The sequence below is a fragment of the Cyanistes caeruleus genome, unplaced genomic scaffold, assembly GCF_971803275.1.
Source record: "Cyanistes caeruleus unplaced genomic scaffold, bCyaCae1.hap1.1 HAP1_SCAFFOLD_89, whole genome shotgun sequence".
NCBI lineage: Eukaryota > Metazoa > Chordata > Aves > Passeriformes > Paridae > Cyanistes > Cyanistes caeruleus.
Window position 1 is genome coordinate 339,139 of NW_028255894.1, and position 19,737 is coordinate 358,875.

At 54.0% G+C, this 19,737-nt stretch overlaps 3 protein-coding genes across 3 annotated transcripts in view; 1 reads left to right on the forward strand and 2 right to left on the reverse strand.

Moving 5' to 3' along the window:
* LOC147646604 (uncharacterized) overlaps positions 1-19,737 on the forward strand; it is a 518,783-nt gene that overhangs the window by 236,191 nt on the left and 262,855 nt on the right. The window lies entirely within an intron of this gene.
* Positions 1-19,737, reverse strand: part of LOC147646611 (uncharacterized) — a 212,429-nt gene that overhangs the window by 31,526 nt on the left and 161,166 nt on the right. Inside the window, exon 6 of the mRNA XM_086873151.1 lies at positions 13,205-13,715. Within this exon, the coding sequence (XP_086729277.1) occupies positions 13,205-13,715 (511 nt within the window). The remainder of the gene's footprint in view (positions 1-13,204; positions 13,716-19,737) is intronic.
* Positions 5,707-14,480, reverse strand: LOC147646613 (olfactory receptor 14J1-like). Its single transcript, XM_086873205.1, has 3 exons — positions 9,105-14,480; positions 8,041-8,166; positions 5,707-6,942 (listed from the first exon to the last, which is right to left on the reverse strand). Exons 2-3 carry the CDS (start codon positions 8,069-8,071, stop codon positions 5,987-5,989), a joined length of 987 nt encoding a protein of 328 aa, XP_086729331.1. The 5' UTR covers positions 8,072-8,166; positions 9,105-14,480; the 3' UTR covers positions 5,707-5,986.

Consider the following 19,737-nt stretch of genomic DNA (forward strand, 5'->3'; position numbering starts at 1 on the left):
TCTTGGCTTTTTTCACCCTTTGTCCTGCCCTTAGGAACAGAGGAAAGGGGAAGGTACAGGGAGGTATACACCAAAAAAAAAACAAAGGAACTTCACAGAAGACAAAAACAGTCCACCGGAAGAGCCATACCGTCCATAATCGTCCATAATGTTAATATAATCGTCCATAATGTTAATATCGTCCATAATATGTCCCACTGGGCGATGTAAGGTGTCCCAGTGTCTGGTCTCGGCTCCCACACCTCCGTAACCCCTTTTCTTCCCCATGCCCGAGGCACTCCCAACCCAGCCTTCCTGCCAGGTACTCTCGAGTCCTCATTTCTTAGGCGGGGTCTTGCCGGCTCTCAAGCCATCAGCCGGTGACTTACGAGGTGTCCATGGAGCCGGGTCCTGCTGTTCTCTTGCTTCACTGGATGCCACGCATTCTCTCACCATATGTTGCAGTCAGAAACCTCAGGATCTCGTCCAGGGAAGCAGCAGGATTCTGGGGACCAGCATCAAACACCAACCGAGACGGGCTCCCAGTTCATGAAACCATTTATTCAGCATGGGAACAAAGTCAGGTCCAGAACAGAGAGCTCCGAACAGAGGCACGACAGGGGTTTTTGAGGGACAGAACTCTCAAAGGTCCCCAGCTTTGAGGGTGGAGTTCAGGGTCAGGGACCAGTAGAAGCACAGCAAGGGAGAACCCCTCAGGGACTCGAACCCAATCAGAACTCCTGGGCCTCCCTTCTCAAGAGGTTTGGGGTGGGACAATGTTAACTCCTTGTCTCCCTGAGGCCGCTGCCACACCACTATAATATTTTTTCCCCTGATCTATCATGCTGAGCAAGATGCAAGGCTGTAGAGAGGTCAAGACAACCTCTGTTTTTAAAACTCTGCCCTGCAGCTATTCCTTATGGTGCTGTCAGCAGGAAAGACATTTTGTCTTCTAAAACATTACTTCTGATAGTTTTTCCCATCTGAAAACTATCTGGGCCAGGGGCAGCACCCAGGGACCTGCCCTGCCTGGGGGAACTTATACCTGGATCTTATAACTAAGTATCAGAAACAAGGGCACACACTCTGTATTCCAGACTCCAACATTTTATTCTTATTCTTAATTTTCCATGTTTTAAGTACTGCTACGTCTTCATCTACTTCAGCTTCTACCTCTTCTTCCTAATATTCCTATTCTTATTCTTTATCATTTTTTGGTTTCTGGAGGGTCTTATGTTTGGGGTGGGGGGGTTGGGGTTTTTTTTCTTTCCTACTACTACTTCCTAAACACAACTTTCTTTTCTTTTGTTAGAACTGTGTGTGTTGCAGTCCAGCAGGCCGCCGTCGTGTCCTGGGAGCAGCACCTCCTGTCTGTGTCCATTCCTCATGGCCAAAGTGCCACAGGATCAGCATGGAGTCCTTTCCGGAGGAGAGGAAATGGCCTTGGAGTGCAGCAGGGAGGAGCTGGAGCCAGTGTCCCTGCAAAGGGCCAAGAGCCGTGTGGCTGTGGCCCTCGGGGACCCGGTGCAGGGGTGCCGCTGGCGGTGCCAGGCTGCCGCTGGGAGCCGATGACTTTCCAGGTGCCTTCCCGGCCGGACGATGGGCCGGGATGCGGCGCTGAGCCCCGGCAGCGAGGGTCCCCCTTTGGGTGCCGCTTTGGGCTGCCATGTGCCCTCGGGGAGCTGCCCCCGGGGTGCCACAGAGCGGCCGGGGCCGACTCGGCCCGCAGGGCCAGCGCAGGCCGGGGCAGCCCGTGCGGCTCCCTCGGGGCGCCAAGCAGGCCGCGGGGCAGCCGCCATCTGCAGCCCAGCACTGCTGGCAGCGGGCGCTGATCCTGTGGCTGTGCCGCCAGGCAGGGACAGCAGAACAGTCCCCGCAGCCCCCGCAGCCCCCGCAGTCCCTGCAGTGCCCGCCTCAAGAGCAAGCGGCCTTTCCTGTGGGGAAGCGGCTGCCCAGGAGAAGAGACATCTTCCACCATGGCTTGGGCTGCCACAGGGCCAGGCCCGGCACAGAGTTGCTCTTGTGGGCACAGCTCGGGCTCCTGGCACTCCACCCAAGCTTCTCGAGGGACAGGCAGCAGGATTCCCTCTTGGGCTAAATCTGCCAGTCTCTGCTGCCTGGCCTCTTCTCCTTCCTCGTGCAGCTCCAGGACGCTCACCTCATCCCAGTCATCGTCCTCCCGCTGCCAGGCCTTGAGCTGGCTGCTCAGGATGTCGCAGTATTCCCTGCTGTCCTGAGCCAGCTCTCCATCACTGTCATCATCCCAGCTGGACCTGGAGGATTTTCTCTTTGCTTTGCCTCCAGTCACCTCCTGGCCATCCTGGCACAGCTCTTGCTTGCGGCAAGCTTCCCAGTCCAAGAGTGCCCGGCGGCTCGTGCCTTCTCCTGGGGACAGCCGCTGCTCAGGAGATTCTTCCCAATCTGAGAATTCCTGACAGTGATCGCTGTCCGCCTGCCACGGCTCCTACTCCCTGCACTCGCCCCACTCGGAGACAACTGGGGAGGGCTCTTGCTCCCTGCCCTCATCCCAGTCCCGGAAATGCCAGTAGCTCCCCCATACTTGGACCAGCTCTTGCTCAAGGCCTTCATCCCACTCAGAGAGCTCCTGGCAGCTCTGGGCTTCTCCTGGGGACAGCTGTGGCTCAGTGCAGGCTTCCCCTGGAGTCCCTTGCTGGAACTTGTTCATTTCTCCTCGGCAGAGCTCTGGCTCTTCCTCAGCACAGGACTCCGAGGCTCCTCTCCTCCCTCTGCTTGCCCTCTCAGCCTCCTCCTGCTGCTCCCTCAAGGCCTGAGCTCTCTGTGAGCCGGGCCACGGCCTGGGGGGCTGGGACTTAGGCTTCGCCTTCTCCTCCTCCGTGCCTGCAGTCCTCTGGTGCACACAGGTACCTGGACACAGCCACTGTCCTGGGACTGACCCAGGCCCCACAAGCCCTTTATATACCCCCCAGCCAGGGCGGGGCTCTGCCATGTCACAATGGACTTTGGGCACCGCAAGGTCCCGCGTCACCACGGGCCCTGATGCACCGTGCCTGTGTCACAAAGGCCACCCCGGCACCCCGTGCCTGTGTCACAAAGGCCACCCTGGCACCCCGTGCCTGTGTCACAAAGGCCACCCGGCACCCCGTGCCTGTGTCACAAAGGCCACCCCAGCACCCCTTCAACAGCCCAAGGCACCAGGAGCGGCCTGGAGCAGCCCAGGCCTTGGGGGATTGCAGCCCCTTCTTCTGAGCCACTCCTTCAAATGATCAGGAGTGGCTGGGGCCAGGTGAAGGTGCAAAAGGAGACCGTGTGTGTCTTCGTTTGAAAGACAGGGGCCTGCTAAGGGAGGCAGGAGGCTCCTTTGCAATGGAAAATGTAAACCCCCTCACTCCCAATTATTATCCCTTTGAAAGGCACTCTCTGGCAAAGATAGGAGGACAGGAAGATGAGTTTGTGCTGCTTTTGCATGAATTGCTATTTGGTGAGCAGGGAAGAAGCCCCCCATGGAAATGATTTTCCTGAGAGGAGCTGCTAAGCGAGAGCTGCCCCTGTGCCAAGCAAAATCCAAGAGCTGGCTAGCTGTGGGAACTGACTACCTATTAAAGCATTTAAAAAGCTGCATCCACCTCTGTGAGATTGACATTTTGCAGACAGGCAAGCCTGGGAAATCTCTCTCTTGCTTCCACCTTTGAGGAGGTACCCGGCTGCCGGTCGGGCCGGGCCCCGCTGCACTGCGGCCCTTGCAGTCGTGCTGACAGTGGCCACAACAATCCTTAAAGCTTCAGGGTCCCCTGACACCCGGGCAACCGAGGAGGAAATTAAAGGAGCGGGTTCGCTGGAGTCCCCAAAACCAACTGGAATAGGAAAATCAAGTAGGGATGAGGCCCATAAAGCCTGCGCAGCACAGGAGCAAAGTGCAAAGACCAGGACTAGGGGCAGATACAACAATATCTAGGGGAGGTGTGAGGGCGCAGTCTGAGGGCATGGGTCCAGACACAGACTGGGGTTAGAAAGATGCAAAATACTGTGACGAATTGCAATCCATCAGGGGAGAGACACGGGAAGATTCTAGAAACATAACTTTCAGTGGGGTGACTTGATGAACGTATGAATTGCCATCAAGCCTTTGGCAAGTGCTTCCCAAGGCTTGAACTCAAAGCCTGCTGCTTCAGGGCTGAAGTCTTTCTGGCCCTGTGTCCCAGAAGGGCTGAATCGCACAGGCTCGGCCTGGCGGGGCCGGGCTGGCCCCAGCAGTGACCGGGTGGGGACGGGAGGCTGCGGGACCCCGGCTGAGGCTGGGCCGGACCACGGCTGCTCACACCTTCCCCGCTGCCGGCCCCGCTGAGCTGGAGTCCACTGGGCTCTGGGAGGAGCTCCGGGTGGGTCCAGGCCCCCTCGGCCACGGCCCGTGCGGCACACGGTAATTGAAAGAAATTGGCCAGGAGACAAGACTCCTGTTTGATGCCTTTGTTAGGATTCAGCTCTTGGGGTGGGGGGGGCGCCCAAGGGATTGCTCGCATCACGGCCATTCCCACACTGTCAGCTCCAAGGAGGAGACACAATTCAGCTTTGCAGCACACACTGCAGAGCTGGGGCTTCCATCCTCATGAGAGTAGCCAGGGACCTGTTGTGCTGGTTTGCTGTCTAGGGCTGTCAGTCCTTTCCAGTCCTCTTTAGGTCATGGTGATGCAGGAAGATGGTTTCTAAGCAGGTTTAGGTGATGCAGGGAGATGATCTTGCATCATGGCTTGCTCGAATATGTTTCCTTGTCCTTTTATTCCTCATTTAGCTCATTGTTTTGGTGCCCTGCATGCCTTAGTTTGCATTTTACTCGGTTACACAGCTTCCTGGGTGTTTCTTTGTTCTAGTGTGGCACAGGGACCATGGGAGTTGCCTGGTTCTGTGGCATACCTTTCTAATGGGTTGCTTTTGTTAGTTGGATTTAGCCCCCATGGGAGCAGCTCTGTTACAAGGTAGCAGGGAAGTAAGGGGAAAGGGTACAGGAATGTCTCATAAGAACCTTTAAAACACTTCAGAAACTGGTAAGTAATTAACATTACTAATAACCATCAGAGTAAACAAGGGGTACAAGGTTTACAAATGGGATAAGAACATTAACTGTACCTAACTAAACACAGTATTTTATCCTGGGTGGATTTCTTGAGAGATTTTATTCATGACATGTGCCTGCAAGGATGCGGCACCTCTCTGAGCTGGGGGAGCGGCCAGGGCTGCACAGGGGGATGTTGTTGGCAGCTCCATGAGGACGCTCTGGGACGCTGCCCTGGGGTGTCCAGCGCAGTGGGGATGGATCAGCCCCTGCTCTGCTGCTCCTTCCCGTCTCCCCCAGGGACCTTGCAGAGCCCCAGCCATGCTGTTTGCCCCCAGCCTGCCCACGGCCAGCCTGGGGCTGCTCACGGGGGTTTTCTGTGCTGAGCTTTGTCCTGGCCGTGTTCTTGAGAGAGCCTGGGCAAGGAGCCTGGAGCCCCCAGGCCCTGCCCTGAGGCGTCAGCGCTGCCCCAGCAGTGCCCATGGCCTGTCCCTGCTGCAGCCCCGGCACTGCCACCCCCAGGGCTGTGCCCGGCCCCGAGAGCACTCAGGCCCTGCAGCAACACCAGGGCCAGGAGGGCAGCGGGGCAGTGGCACGGGAGCAGCACTGGCAACACCAAGTGCTGCTGCTCCTGGGCACAGCTGCTGTGCCAGCACTGATCTGCCCCCAGCTCTGCACACAGACACTGCTGCTGCAGCTCCAGAGAAGGGAACAAAAGGGGCATCTCTGGAGAAAACTTTGCTGGGAGATCCTTTCATTCATTGAAAGCCATCAAGAGCACAGCCCCTCATTGGCACAGTCTGTGGCCACAGGGAAGATGGAGGGAGAAACAAAATGAGAAATGGCACAAAACAATGACATTTTATTGTGGACAATATTGAAAAGTAAAACAACAGAAAAGACCCTCCAAAATTAAACCAATAAGAAGTATCAAAGATAACTTTTATTAAAAGTGATTTGCAGAAATTGGCCAGCAGTTTAATGTTTCTGAAACCATCCAGTCATCATTCTCCACACTGCAGCCTTGAGCTCCTGGTTCCTCAGGCTGTAGATGAGGGGGTTCAGGGCTGGAGGCACCACCGAGTACAGAACTGACACTGCGAGATCCAGGGATGGGGAGGAGATGGAGGGGGGCTTCAGGTGAGAAAACGTGCCAGTGCTGAGGAACAGGGAGACCACAGCCAGGTGAGGGAGGCAGGTGGAAAAGGCTTTGTGCCGTCCCTGCTCAGAGGGGATCCTCAGCACAGCCCTGAAGATCTGCACATAGGAGAAAACAATGAACACAAAACAACCAAGTGCTAAACAGGCACTGACTGCAATGAGCCCAAGTTCTCTAGTGTAGGAATTGGAGCAGGAGAGCTTGAGGATCTGTGGGATTTCACAGAAGAACTGGCCCAAGGCACTGTCGTGGCAGAGCGGCAGGGAAAATGTATTGGCTGTGTGCAGCAGTGAATAGAGAAAGGCACTGGCCCAGGCAGCTGCTGCCATGTGGGCACAAGCTCTGCTGCCCAGGAGGGTCCCGTAGTGCAGGGGTTTGCAGATGGACACGTAGCGGTCGTAGCACATGATGGTCAGCAGGGAAAGCTCTGCTGAGATGAAGAACAGAAAGAAAAAGAGCTGTGCAGCACATCCTGTGTAGGAGATGTGCCTGGTGTCCCAGAGGGAATTGTGCATGGCTTTGGGCACAGTGGTGCAGATGGAGCCCAGGTCAGTGAGGGCCAGGTTGAGCAGGAAGAAGAACATGGGGCTGTGCAGGTGGTGGCTGCAGGCTACGGCGCTGATGATGAGGCCGTTGCCCAGGAGGGCAGCCAGGGAGATGCCCAGGAAGAGGCAGAAGTGCAGGAGCTGCAGCTGCCGCGTGTCTGCCAATGCCAGCAGGAGGAAGTGGCTGCTGGAGCTGCTGTTGGACATTTGCTGTGGCTGCATGTGGGGACCTGTTCATGGACAAAGGACAGTGACAAGTCAGGAGAGGCTGCTTTGAGCCAAACTTGGGCCATTCCCTGTAGATTATCCCGCTAGGACTCACCCACCCTTGTTTCTGCTCTGGGAAAACTTCACCCAGGTCCCTGCCTGAGCTCCAGCTGTGCTGTCTGAGTGTGCCAGGAGCAGCCAGGCCTGTGCCTGGGGCTCTCCAGGAGCCATCCCTGCCCTGCTGCTTGGGTTTATGGCCATGCAGGAGAGGGACAAGGCTGGAAATTCAGGATTTGTCAGGGGAATCACTCCTAATGCAGAAGGGCTTGTTGCCATCTGCACACACACTTCTAAAGTATAGCAGGAGTTGGTTTTAGGAATTGTTTTACTGCCCAGAGATCATTCCTGGTTCTCTGAGGTCAGAAATCCCCAGCATTTCTGCTGCACTCAGAATTTCCCACTGAGACACGAGAGGCAAAGGATTCCCTGTGGCTTAGGGAAGGTGAGGGGCTGGATGGGGTTGTTCCCAACTGCCCTGGGTTTGCACCTTTGGCTGGAATCAGAGCACAATCACACTCCTGTGTCACCCTGGCATAAACCAGACCCTGCCCAGAGCAGAGGGATCCCTGAATGTCTCATCCTCTCTAAAGGTCTCTGGGCAAGGTCTCAGCACCCCCCTCTGCCAAGGACACTCACGGCTCCCTTGGCAGAGCCAACAGCATTTCCTCAGCTGTGGCATCTCTGCCCTTCCCCGTGGGACATTCAGGGAACTCTGAGAGGCTCTGGCACAGATTTGCAGCCAGGAGGGCAGCTCAGAGCTTGGAAGGACACAGCAAGGAGATCCCCAGGTGTGCCCATGATGGGATCTCAGGGAGGGGGCTCAGCTCATTCCCCTTTGCCATGGACTGCTTTGCCCACAGCCCCACAGGTCACAGGGAAGCTGGGACACCCCATTCCCATGGACACACCTGCCTGGCAGCAATCCCAAGGGCAGGGCCTGACTCAGCTGCTGCAGATGCCAGAGCCTCCCTGAGAGCCCCAGATACCAATGACAATATCAGAGCAGTGCATTTAGGCTGTTTAGGAGCCTCCCAGCAGAGAGACTGAGCACCCAAACTTACAATTCTGGCATCTCTGTACATGTTCAAACATTACTTTGCTGATCCTGGTGTGTCCCCTTCAACTCAGAATGTTCTGTGATTCTGGGATTACAATTCCTCTTCTGCTTCTCTCATCCCCTTCGTTGTCTATAATCAAAAGAGAAAAAAAAACCCAAACCTTTGCAACAGTGTTAGAACAGTAAAGTAAAAACCAGACCTTTATTGGAAACTTCCAGGTGTCCCAGTGGGGTTGAGGCACACCTGGCCCCTTATTTCAACAATTTATTAAGATTGATTAATTAGGATATTTAACAGAAACATTCAATAGGAGATTCAGCTGCCCCAGTTACACACCCCAGGGTCAACCCACTGGAGTAGGTCCAAGGGTTTCTTTGCCCCACTTTTTGTTATGACTGTTCATATTCTGGTTAAAAAACAAAATGTTCTTCTTGTAGCTCCTCTCCCTGATGATAAGACTATACAGTATTTCAGAAATCTATTTAGAAGATGAGATTACAGTTCTAAAATCTAAGAGAAAGGTTAGGAAACATACCAGAATTAATTAAAGATAATAGTTATATAAGTATATAATAGTAGTTTAATAGAGTTAATTAAGGATTATCATTTTATAACTATATAATAATAGTTTACAGATCTAAAAATATATTAAACATATATAAAAAGCAAAAATCTTTTTGTCATCATCCCAGCTTTCCCACCCTGCTTAAAGCAAGACATTGAAAACAGTCTCAGGAAAGCTCCTGATCTTTACAGCAATTCCAGTCTCACCCTCTTTTGGGAAGTGTCCTCTGGAGCTGTGGCCAGGCAGGTCTGGAGCTGGGAGCAGCCCTGCCCCACACAGCCCCTCTCAGCAGCAGCCCCTGCCCTGCTCAGGGCGGCTCCTTCCCCCCACAGCTTCTCCCCAGCGCTGGGAGCAGCTCCCCGGGCCGGCTGAGAGCTGTCCCTGGCAGGCAGCAGAGTCCCTGCCCCAGCACAGCGCCCTGGGCTGCAGGACCCTGCTCTGCAGGACAGCCCTGGGCACCCCTGGCTGCTCTGCACAAGGGACAGGCAGAGAATGTACTCACAGGGTCTGTAGGCACTGGCATGTTCTAGCTTTAGGAGATGGCTCCAGGAGCTGCAGCTGCATTGTCCTGCAGCCAGAGGCTTCCTGTGCCAAGGGCTGGCAGGGATTCTGCCCCAGGCACTTCTCAGCACCTTCCCAGCCCTGACTGATTGAAGCTCTCTGTGCCTCTGGGCTGTGCCCAGGGTGGCTGCAGGCAGTGCCCCAGCCCTGCTGGGCTGGCAGAAGAGCTGCTCAGCAAGAGAAATGTGCTTTTGAAGCTCTTCTTGGTTTCCAGGAGCTGCCTCTGTGCCAGGAGCCCGGCCCAGCTCAGCAGCACAGACACAGCAGCAGGACTTTAATGAGCCTCTTGGGGCTTTGTGCTGAGGCCCTGAACATCAGTCCCTGACAGGGAGGGGAAGAAACCTCTCAAGAACTCCAAGTCAGAATCCAACTCCAAAGTTTCTTTCACTTTTAATGGGTCCCACTGAGGGACGTGACTGAGAAAGTGTCCCCAGGCCCCAGGCAGAGCAGAGCACTGGAGGCACTGATGACAGCTGGGGACAAAGAGAAGCCAAGGCTTGGTGCCCTGGGCCACAGCAGCCAATGCTGTGCCAGCAAGGGCTGTGAGGAGACACCTTGTCCTGAGGCCCTGGGGCCTCCTGGCACAGCCCCAGCAAGGCTGGCCACTGTCACCCCCTTGGCCTGCCCTCAGCATCCCCCCTAGCCCACATGCCAGTGGCCTCAGGGATCTGCTGGAAGGAGTCCCTGGGGAGCCTTGCTCAGGAATGGCCCTGGGGGCTCCTTCATGCTCCAGGGACTGCAGCTTTTTCAAAGGACTTTGGCTTTTGCTTTGGAGTCTCTGAGAGCTTTGTGCAATCCTGGCCTCCAATTATCTGCTGTAATTAGTCCCTTGAGAGCCTTTGTCAGTAACAACACTCAGTGGGGCTCATTAATGCTTCAAGGTACTTCAGTTCTTAAGGCACTTTCCTTTTTCCTTCCCACCCTGAGTCTCTGATTAGTTTGTGCAATCCTGGCCCCAATTATCTGCTTTAACAAGTCCCTTGGGAGCTTTGCATTGACACTCAGTGGGGCTCATCAATACTTTGAGATACTCAGGGCTTTTTCAGCTACTTTGGATTTTCCTTCCCACACTGAGTCTCTGGGAGGTTTTTGTGCAATCCTGGCCTCCAGTTCTCTCCTCCAAGGAGTCCATGAGGAGCCTGTGTTGGGGATGGACCTCAGTGGGACCCATTAATGCTTCGAGACACTTTGGGTGTTTCCTCTGACTTGGACTCCTGGAAAGGTTTGTGCAATCTCCTCTCAGGCCCTGAGGTTCAAGGGCTCAGCTCCAAATGCACCACGGGGCTCATTAGGATCAAGCAAGTCCTAACAAACCATGGCTGTGCCTTGATTTCCCTCTGGTCTGGTGCAGTTCTTAGGAAAGTTTCCTACAACAGTTATGGAGAAATAGTTCAAAGAGCTTCTAAGAAATATGTATTCCTATTATAAAGGGTGTCTTTTATTCCTGTTCTCTTTAGAGCAGAGGTGATTGCAGCATTCAGTGATGGATATTGATCCAGGGTCTCTCCTAAGGAGGTGTGGCCAGGTCAGAGAAGCTGTGCCTTGAGGTCTGACCCAGTGGGGACAACCTTGCTCCACATTCCCCAGCCCCATCCTGTCTCTCCTCACTCCCCTGGGACCTGCTTTGCTCACAGAACTGGCTGCACTCAGGCAAAGAGGGGTTTTCCTTCTTTGATTTTAGCAATCTAAAACTGCTGAGTTTCCCCATGGAAAACAGACACCCTCCTCAAGTGTGTGCCAAGCCCAAGGTGCCACCAAGGAGGTTCCCCTTCCCCAAGGCAGAGCCACACAAGGAATGTTTCAGACACACAGGGAGTTCTACAATAAACACAACCCCAGAGTTGGCTGAAGGCAGAATTAGAGCAGCTGCTGAAGGACAGACAAGCTTTGAACTCCTTGCAGCTGAAAGCACCAAGTGGGTTGTTGGGAGGTGTGTGAGTGAGGCAAGAGTGAGGGAAGGGAAATGCAGAGAGCCCTGGAAGTGTTTCTGTGCAGACAGGCTGCTCCAAGGGCAGCGTTGGACTTCTCTGGGGGAAACTGTGAGGGAGGTTGGGGCAGAGTGACCTCCCCAGTGACCTCGAGATGTCACACAGCCACCTGTGATGTCACAGCCCACTCAGTGGTGTCACACAACCTGCTCTGGGATGTCACACCACATTTCTGTGATGTCACATCTCTTCCTATATGCCACAAAACCACCTCGTGATATCACATATCCTCCTGTGATATCACACAGCAACATTTGATGTCATAGTTCACTCTGTGATGTCACAGTCAGTATTGTGATGTCATACAACCTGTCCTGAGATGTCACATGGCTCTTCTATGATGTCACTGCCCACTTTAGGATTTCATATCACCACCATGTGGTGTCACAGTCTGCTCAGTGATGTCACAACCCTCTCTGTGATATTCTTTATCTAACCTCTAGTGTCATAGTCCTCTCTGTGATATCACCACCCACTAAGTGATATCACCCAGACCATGCTGTGATGTCATGCAGCCACACTACAATGTCACAACCTGCACTGTGATGTCACAGATCTCCTCTGTGATGCCGTAGCTGCTCAGTGACCTCACACAACAAACTCTGGGATGTCACAGTCCCATCTGTGACCTCACACAGCCCACTCGGAGCTGTCACACAGCCCCTTTCTGACATCACAGCTGCTCTGGGGCTTCAGGACACAGCCACAGAGGTGCTGCTGTGACACAGCCCCCTCTGGAACATCCCACAGCCCCTGCCAGTGCTGAGCCCCTGGCAGCTCTGTCTGGGCCTGCTCTCTGTGTCCCTGAGCTGCCCTGGCAGGGCCCCAGCCCTGCTGGGCTGTGCTCAGGAGCTGCTCCTGGCCAGAGCTGTCTCCCTGCTGTGGTCTGTTCCCATGGCAACATCTGACCCATTGTTATGGTCTGTTTCCATGACAACCATCACAGCCCCTGTTGCTATGGTCAGTCCCTTGGCAGCTCCATGGAGACCCCATGCCAAGGGTGGTTGCCATGGACACCAGCTCAGGCCTGGAGCCAGAGTCCATTGCCATGGCAACCATTTGCAGTCCCATCCTCAGGCTCATGGGATCCCAGAGCCACAGAATTGGCTGAGTTGGGAGGGAGCCATGGGGATCCTCCAGTCCAACTGCTGGCCCTGCACAGGACACCCCAACAATCCCAGCCTGGGCCTGGCAGCGCTGGCCAAACGCTGCTGGAGCTCAGCCAGCCCTGGAGCTGGGAGCCTTCCCTGGGGAGCCTGTTCAGTGCCCCAGCAGCCTCGCGGGAAAAACCTTTTCCTCACATCCAGCCTAAACCTGCCCGCCTCAGCTCCAGCCGCTCCCTGCACTCCTGTCCCTGGGCACCAGAGGGAAGAGGTTCCCGCAGCCCCCAGCCAGGGACCTGCTCCCAAGGCTGCTGCCATGGCAATCAGGCCTGGCACCAGCTGGGATGCTCGGTTTCCATGGGCTGGGCTTCAGGAATGGCATTCCCCAATTTCCTGCTCCTGCTGAAACCGCGCTGCTGCTCGCTTCCCTCCCACCTCCCATGGAAAGCACAAAAGGCAAAGATCCCAGGCTGGGAAAAGAACAATTTATTGAGAACAGCAACGAGATAAGGCAAAAACAGGAACAGAAACAATTTTGGTAACAGAAAGGATAAGACAAACCATTCACAGGGAAAACTAAAATACCACCAACTGACTCTTCCTGGCCATGTATTTCCTCCTGCCAAGAAAGGACACTCTTCTCCTCTGGTGAGAGAGAGGGAGTCCTTTTCCTGCCCCTGGCAATGACCTGAGATGGGATTGAATATAATGGACCATGATCACAGTCTCACATTCCTTGATCCCACATCATGACATTGCCATGGGCAGGAAAAGGTACAGGTATCTTCCCAGCATGGATCCCAGGGAACATTGATCACCAGGTCTCTTCCCAATGTGGATCCTCCATGGGCGGATGAAGCTGGAGCAGTGCACAAAGCTCTTCCTGTATTTTGAGGCACTTGCAGGGCTTCCCTTACCGGTGCCTCCGTTGGTGTCTGCCAAAGTTAGACCTGTCTGAGAAGCTCTTCCCACACTGGGGACACTTGTAAGGCCTCTCCCCAGTGTGGATGTGTTTGTGGGTATTGAGGTTGGATCTGTGGCTGAAGCTCTTCCCACATTCCCCACACTCGTAGGGCCTCTCCCCAGTGTGGATGCGCCGGTGGGTGATGAGGTTGGAGTTTTGCTTGAAGCCCTCCCCACAGTCGGGGCAGCGGAAGGGCCTCTCATCCGTGTGAATTCGCTGGTGCAGGACAAGATTGGAGCTGCTGTGAAACCTCTTCCCACACTCAGAACACTCGTAGGGCCTCTCCCCAGTGTGGATGCGCTGGTGGATGATGAGGTGGGAGCTGCAGCTGAAGCCCTTCCCACATTCCTCACACTCGTAGGCCCATTCCCCAGTGTGAATCATCTGGTGGCGGATCAGGGTTTTCCTCTGTCTGAAGCTCTTCCCACACTCCAAGCACTTGTAGCGCTTCTCCCCATTCTGAAGCTGCTCATGGACCACCAGCTCAGAGCCCCGGCTGGATCTCCGGCCGCCTTCCCGGCACAGGGTGGGTCTTTCCTCCTCAGAGCACCCTGGGATGGGTTTGGAGCCCCTCCTCCTGCGGGATCTCTGGGGCTTTTCCTCCCTGTTGGATTCCTGCACTGTGGTACCGCTGAAAACGGCCTCTTCCACGAGGTTCTGCTGCGGGGATTTGTCCTCCCTGGTCTCCATCCTCAGCTCCTTGTCTGGGGGAGGAAGGACAAGGAGAGGATGGGATTTGCCTCCGTGCCAGAGGGAAGGGGAAGGAGATCCCCCCAGTGCGTCCCCGGCAGGACGGCGTCGGCAGCGGGGTTGTCCTGCAGCCGGGGGCCAGGCTGGGCTGGGAGATGGAGCAGGAGAGAGGGGGAAAGGGGCACTGACTTCCTCCTCACCTGCCTGGGTGTCCTGGGGCATCTTCCTCTTTCTCGCAGCCTCCTTCTCCATCCAGCCAAGGTTTGGGAATGGGAAATTCTGGTTCGGGAGAGAACAATGAATGAGCACGTTGAATTTGAAGGTCCCTCTGTCCAAGTCCCTCTCTAGAAGTCCCTGGGTATCTGGGGGGTCTTGGTTTGAAAGGAAAGGTGTTTGCTAAGGAAGGCAGAAACCACCATTGAAATTGATAAAAATGTAAGCAACAACCCTCTCCAAATTATTATAATCTTGATATCAAAGTGCTCTCAGATAAAGATATAGGAATAGAAATAATAGTTCTTTACTAAAGGAAGAAAAATGAAAATGCAGCAGTACAAAAGAAAAAAAACAACAAAAAATCAGCACTCTGAGAGAGTCAGAATACAACCTGACACCCTGTTGGTCAGGGTGCTGGTAGCAGTCTGATTAAATAGTGGCTGCATTCCTCCTGGAGTGACTGATGTGGTTCTGTTGAAGCAGTGATCCTGTAGAATATTGTAGCTTACCTCTGAAGTTCCGGTGCTGTAGATGGGTCTGGTCTCTCCTCTGGGAATCCAGTGGAGAAAGACTGCCTGTGGTGCTTTGATGCTCTGATTATATTCTTGCAGGAATACTTGGCTCCTCCCCCTGGGTGGAGCATCTCACAATGGGATGATGTCATTTTATCAGTCCTGCAGTGAGACTCAATGGCCCATTAACAGAAGATATCCCCCTGGAGGAAGGATGGGTGGTGGAAGAGATAAAGAACACTGCCCCACCTGGTTTTAACAGCTGGCCCATTAACAGGAGACATCCCCCAGTTATGAGGGATGGGTCATGAAAGAGATAAAGAAAACTGCCCTACAAGGTTTTAACAGATAGTGATAGAATACATACTTTTGGTTACATCTTGCATTGCAACCCAAGACATGGGGTACATAAAAATTTTACACCACCAAAATCTGGCCCTGAAAATGCCTCCCAGGAGTTCTAGTTCCATCTCTGTTCTCTCCCTTTTGGTGTTCAGGCTTTCACCCCTGTCCCAGCTGCTGGGGGTCACGCTTGTACTGTGGGTCCCCTGTCCACTCGGTCCCTGACCTCTTGCTTGGAGTGCCAGGAATTTGAAAACTTCCTCCCATTTCCATCTCCCCACTTAGGGATGCTGGAAGTTTTTGGGGTCCCATGGTCCCTGCTCCCCTTATTCCCTAGTTGGGGGTGCAGGGGGTCCAAGGAGACCCCCCTGCCCCTCTCTATTTAATTGAGGGTCCCACAAATCATGGCGCTCCTCCTCTCTGGGCTCCCCACTTTGGGGTCCTCGGGGACACAGGGCTCTGCTCCTCCAGGCTGCCTCTGCCAGCAGCTGCCACTGGGAACCCCAAATGTCCCCCTAAAGGACATTTTCTTCTCAGCCTTGGTGTTCTTCATTCTCCAACAATCACCCCCAAAAACCCAACCCAGGAAGCCCCCAGGATATCTGGGCCGAGCTCCCCCTCCCTGGTCACCTGTGGGATAGGGGGGGTGTTGATCCCATGGATGGGGGGGCTGTGAATTCAGGGAGTGAATCCCAGCTTGACTGGGATATACTGGGCCTGAGATCATACTGGGATAACAAGCACCTAACTGGGATTACTAGGAGTGTCTGGGAATGGCTATGGACATGCTGAGGGCAGCTGGGATATACTGGGAGTGTCTGTGATCATACTGGGGATGACTGAAAACACACTGGGAACAATGGGAACCATGCTGGGGACAACTGGGAACAACTGGGAGTGACAGGGTCTACACTGGGGGCAACTCCAGCTGGGCATGACTGGGACTTTGCAGGGAGCAGCTGGGATCATCTGGGGAGCAACTGGAACTATACTGGGGCCAACTGGGTGCAACTGGAATCACACTGGTAGGAACAGGGAGCAACTGGAACCATCCTGAGGGTAACTGGCATCCTACTGGGATCACAGTGGGAGCAGTTGGGCCATGCTGGGCAAGACTGGGACCATACTGGCAGCAACTGGGACTGCACTCAGCGTGACTGGGAGTGGCTGGGAGCAACTGGGATCAGGCTGGAAACACCTGAGGAGTGATTGAGAGCAACTGGGATATACTGGGAGAGACTGAAGCCACAGTGCAGGTAAATGGGAACAACTGGAACCACACTGGATAATCCTGGGAGCAGCTGTGCCCATGCTGGGTCATACTGGGATCCTACTGGAACTAGCTGGGATCATACTGGGAGTGACTGCAAAGGTGCTGGCTGGGACTGGAACCATACTGGAGGTGACTGGGAACAACTGGGCCCATCCTGGGAGTGACAGGGAGTCACTCTGGCCATGACTGGCATCATACTGGGAGGGCCTGGGTGTGACTGGAACCATACTGGGGGTGGCTGGGTGCAACAGCTCATACTGGGAGTGACTGAGATTGTAGTGGGAGTGACTGGGATCATTCTGGAAGTGTTTTTCTGTAGATCTTCTGTCTTTCTGGTCTCTTTTTATTCTCCTTCCTATCCTACGTACGTGGAATATTTTTGGATATCTTAATGTTACCCAAAATCTTAAGGGTTAACACTTTTTAGGTTAAATGAGCTAAGTTTGCAAAGTTAAGGCTATGGTAAGAGTTCTTTGTGCAGATGGATGTTGTATTAAACCCTTTGCCATAGTTCCTTGATTGTCTGTATTTCGTCAGTTAAATTTTGTGTCATTTTGACCTCTTAGCTCAGTTGGTCAGAGCATGGTGCCAGTATCACCGAGGTTGTGGGTTCAATCCTTGTGTGGGCCATTATATTAAGAGTTGGACTTGATGGTCCTTGTGGGTCCCTTCCTACCAAGAATATTCTTTGCATCTGTCCATGCTGAGAAGATCTGGTTGTTGTTTCTCCTGTGCACCAAATTCAAGCACAGGAACCTTTGGTTACCACCAGCATTGAAGTGTTCTGGGGTGTTACAGCCCTGCAGGCTCACAGTGGCCTCTTGTTTCCATAAGGCCCCAGAGTGTCCCACTGGTCCCTTGGTTCCATGGGCCCAAGAGTGCCACAACAATCCCCTTGGTTCCACAACTTCCCATGGTGTCACACTGGCCCCTTGGTTCCATAAGGATCTGGAGTGTCACACAGGTTTATGGCATTTGTCCTTTCTGCCCCTCACATCCCACTGCCCCACAAAGAGCCTTGAGCCACCCGTGAGGGACAGGCCCTGCTGGGCCAGGCCTGGGCTCAGGGCTTGGCCTTTCTGCTTCCTCCAACCCAGCCAGGGCTTGCTCAGCATTGCAGTTCCCTGCTCAGAGCCTTTGGCTCTCGGCAATCCTGGTCTCCAGGATCTGCTCTCACCAGTCCCTGGGGAGCCTTGGGCAGTCCCTGCCCTCAGTGGGGCTGATTGATGCTCCAAGGGACTTGGAGTTTTGCTTCTGACTCCTTGAGCATCTTCTTCAGTCTGAAGGAGGGACAAAGGAGGATCAGGGAAAGGAGAAGGAAGCATGAGGTCAAGCACTCCCTGAATTCACAGCCCCCCCACCTATGGGATCATCACCCCCCATCCCACAGGTGACCGGGGAGGGGGAGCTCAGCCCAGATATCCTGGGGGGATCCTTCTTGTGTTGTGCTTTTTGGGTGGGGATGTTTGGAGAATGAAGAACTTCAAAGCTGAGTGGAAAATGCCCCTTGGAGGGATACTGGCGGGTCCCAGCATCCCTAAGTGGGGAGATGGAAACAGGGGGAACTTTTTTGATTCCTGGCACGCCCAGCAGCCTGAAGAGCTCAAGGACTGAGCAGACAGGGGACCCAAAGTACAAGTATGACCCCCGGCAGCTGGGACAGGGAGGAACCCCTAAACACCAAAGGAGTGAGACCAGAGATGAGGAACTCCTGGAAGGCATTTTCAGGGCTGAATCTTGGTGTTTGGGGGGTTCATATGGACTCCATGTCTTGGGTTGCAATGCAAGTTGTAACCAAAAGTATGTATTCTATCACCATTTGTTAAAACCTGGTAGAGCAGTTTTCTTTATCTCCTCCATGACCCATCCCTCATAACTGGGGGATATCTTCTGTTAATGGGCCAGCTGTTAAAACCAGATGGGGCAGTGCTCTTTATCTCTTCCACCACCCATCCTCCCTCCAGGGGGATATCTTCTGTTAATGGGCCATTGAGTCTCACTGCAGGACTGATAAAATGACATCATCCCATTGTGAGATGCTCCACCCAGGGGGAGGAGCCAAGTATTCCTGACTGGATATAATCTGAGAATCTAAACTCCACAGGCAGTCTTTCTCCACTGGATTCCCAGAGGAGAGACCAGACCCATCTACAGCACCGGAACTTCAGAGGTAAGCTACAATCTCCTATGGGATCATTGCTTCAACAGAACCACATCAGTCACTCCAGGAGGACTGCAACCACCATTTAATCAGACTGCTTCCAACACTCTGACCAACGGGCTGTAAGGTTCTGACTTTGTTGGTGGGTTGTTTTGTTGTTGTTGTTGTTGGTTTTTTTCTTTTATACTGCTGCATTTTCATTTTCCTTCTTTAGTAAAGAACTTACATTCCTTTTCCCATAACGTTACCTGAGAGCACTTTGGTTTCAAGATTATAATAATTCGGAGGGCATGGGATGCTTACATTTTTATCCATTTCAGTGGTGATTTCTGCCTTCCTTAGCAAACACCTTTCAAACCAAGACACCTCAAATGCCCAGGTGACTTCTAGAGATGGGCTTGGTAAAAGGAACCATCAAACTCATTGTGCTCATTCCTTGTATTTTTTCCCAAACCAGGATTTCCCAATCCCAAACCTTGGCGAGATGGAGAAGCAGGCTGTGAAGAAGATGAAGATCTCCAATGACACCCAGGCAGGTGAGGAGGAAGTCAGTGCCCCTTTCCCCCTCTCTCCTGCTCCATCTCCCAGCCCAGCCTGGCCCCCGGCTGCAGGACAACCCCGCTGCCGACGCCGTCCTGCCGGGGACGCACTGGGGGGATCTCCTTCCCCTTCCCTCTGGCACGGAGGCAAATCCCATCCTCTCCTTGTCCTTCCTCCCCCAGACAAGGAGCTGAGGATGGAGACCAGGGAGGACAAATCCCCATGGCAGAAACTTGTGGAAGAGGCAATTTTGAGCAGCTCCATAGTGCAGGAATCCAATGGGGAGGAAAATCCCAGGAGATCCCGCAGGAGGAGGGGCTCCAAACCCATCCCAGGGTGCTCTGAGGAGGAAAGACCCACCCTGTGCCGGGAAGGTGGCCGGAGATCCAGCCGGGGCTCTGAGCTGGTGGTCCATGAGCAGCTTCAGGATGGGGAGAAGCCCTACAAGTGCTTGGAGTGTGGGAAGAGCTTCAGACAGAGGAAAACCCTGATCTGCCACCAGATGATCCACACTGGGGAATGGGCCTATGAGTGTGGGGAATGTGGGAAGTGCTTCAGCTGGAGCTCCCACCTCATCACCCACCAGCGCATCCACACTGGGGAGAGGCCCTATGAGTGTTCTGAGTGTGGGAAGAGGTTTCACAGCAGCTCCAATCTTGTCCTGCACCAGCGAATTCACACGGATGAGAGGCCCTTCCGCTGCCCTGACTGTGGGGAGGGCTTCAAGCAAAACTCCCACCTCATCAGGCACCAGCGCATCCACACTGGGGAGAGGCCCTACAAGT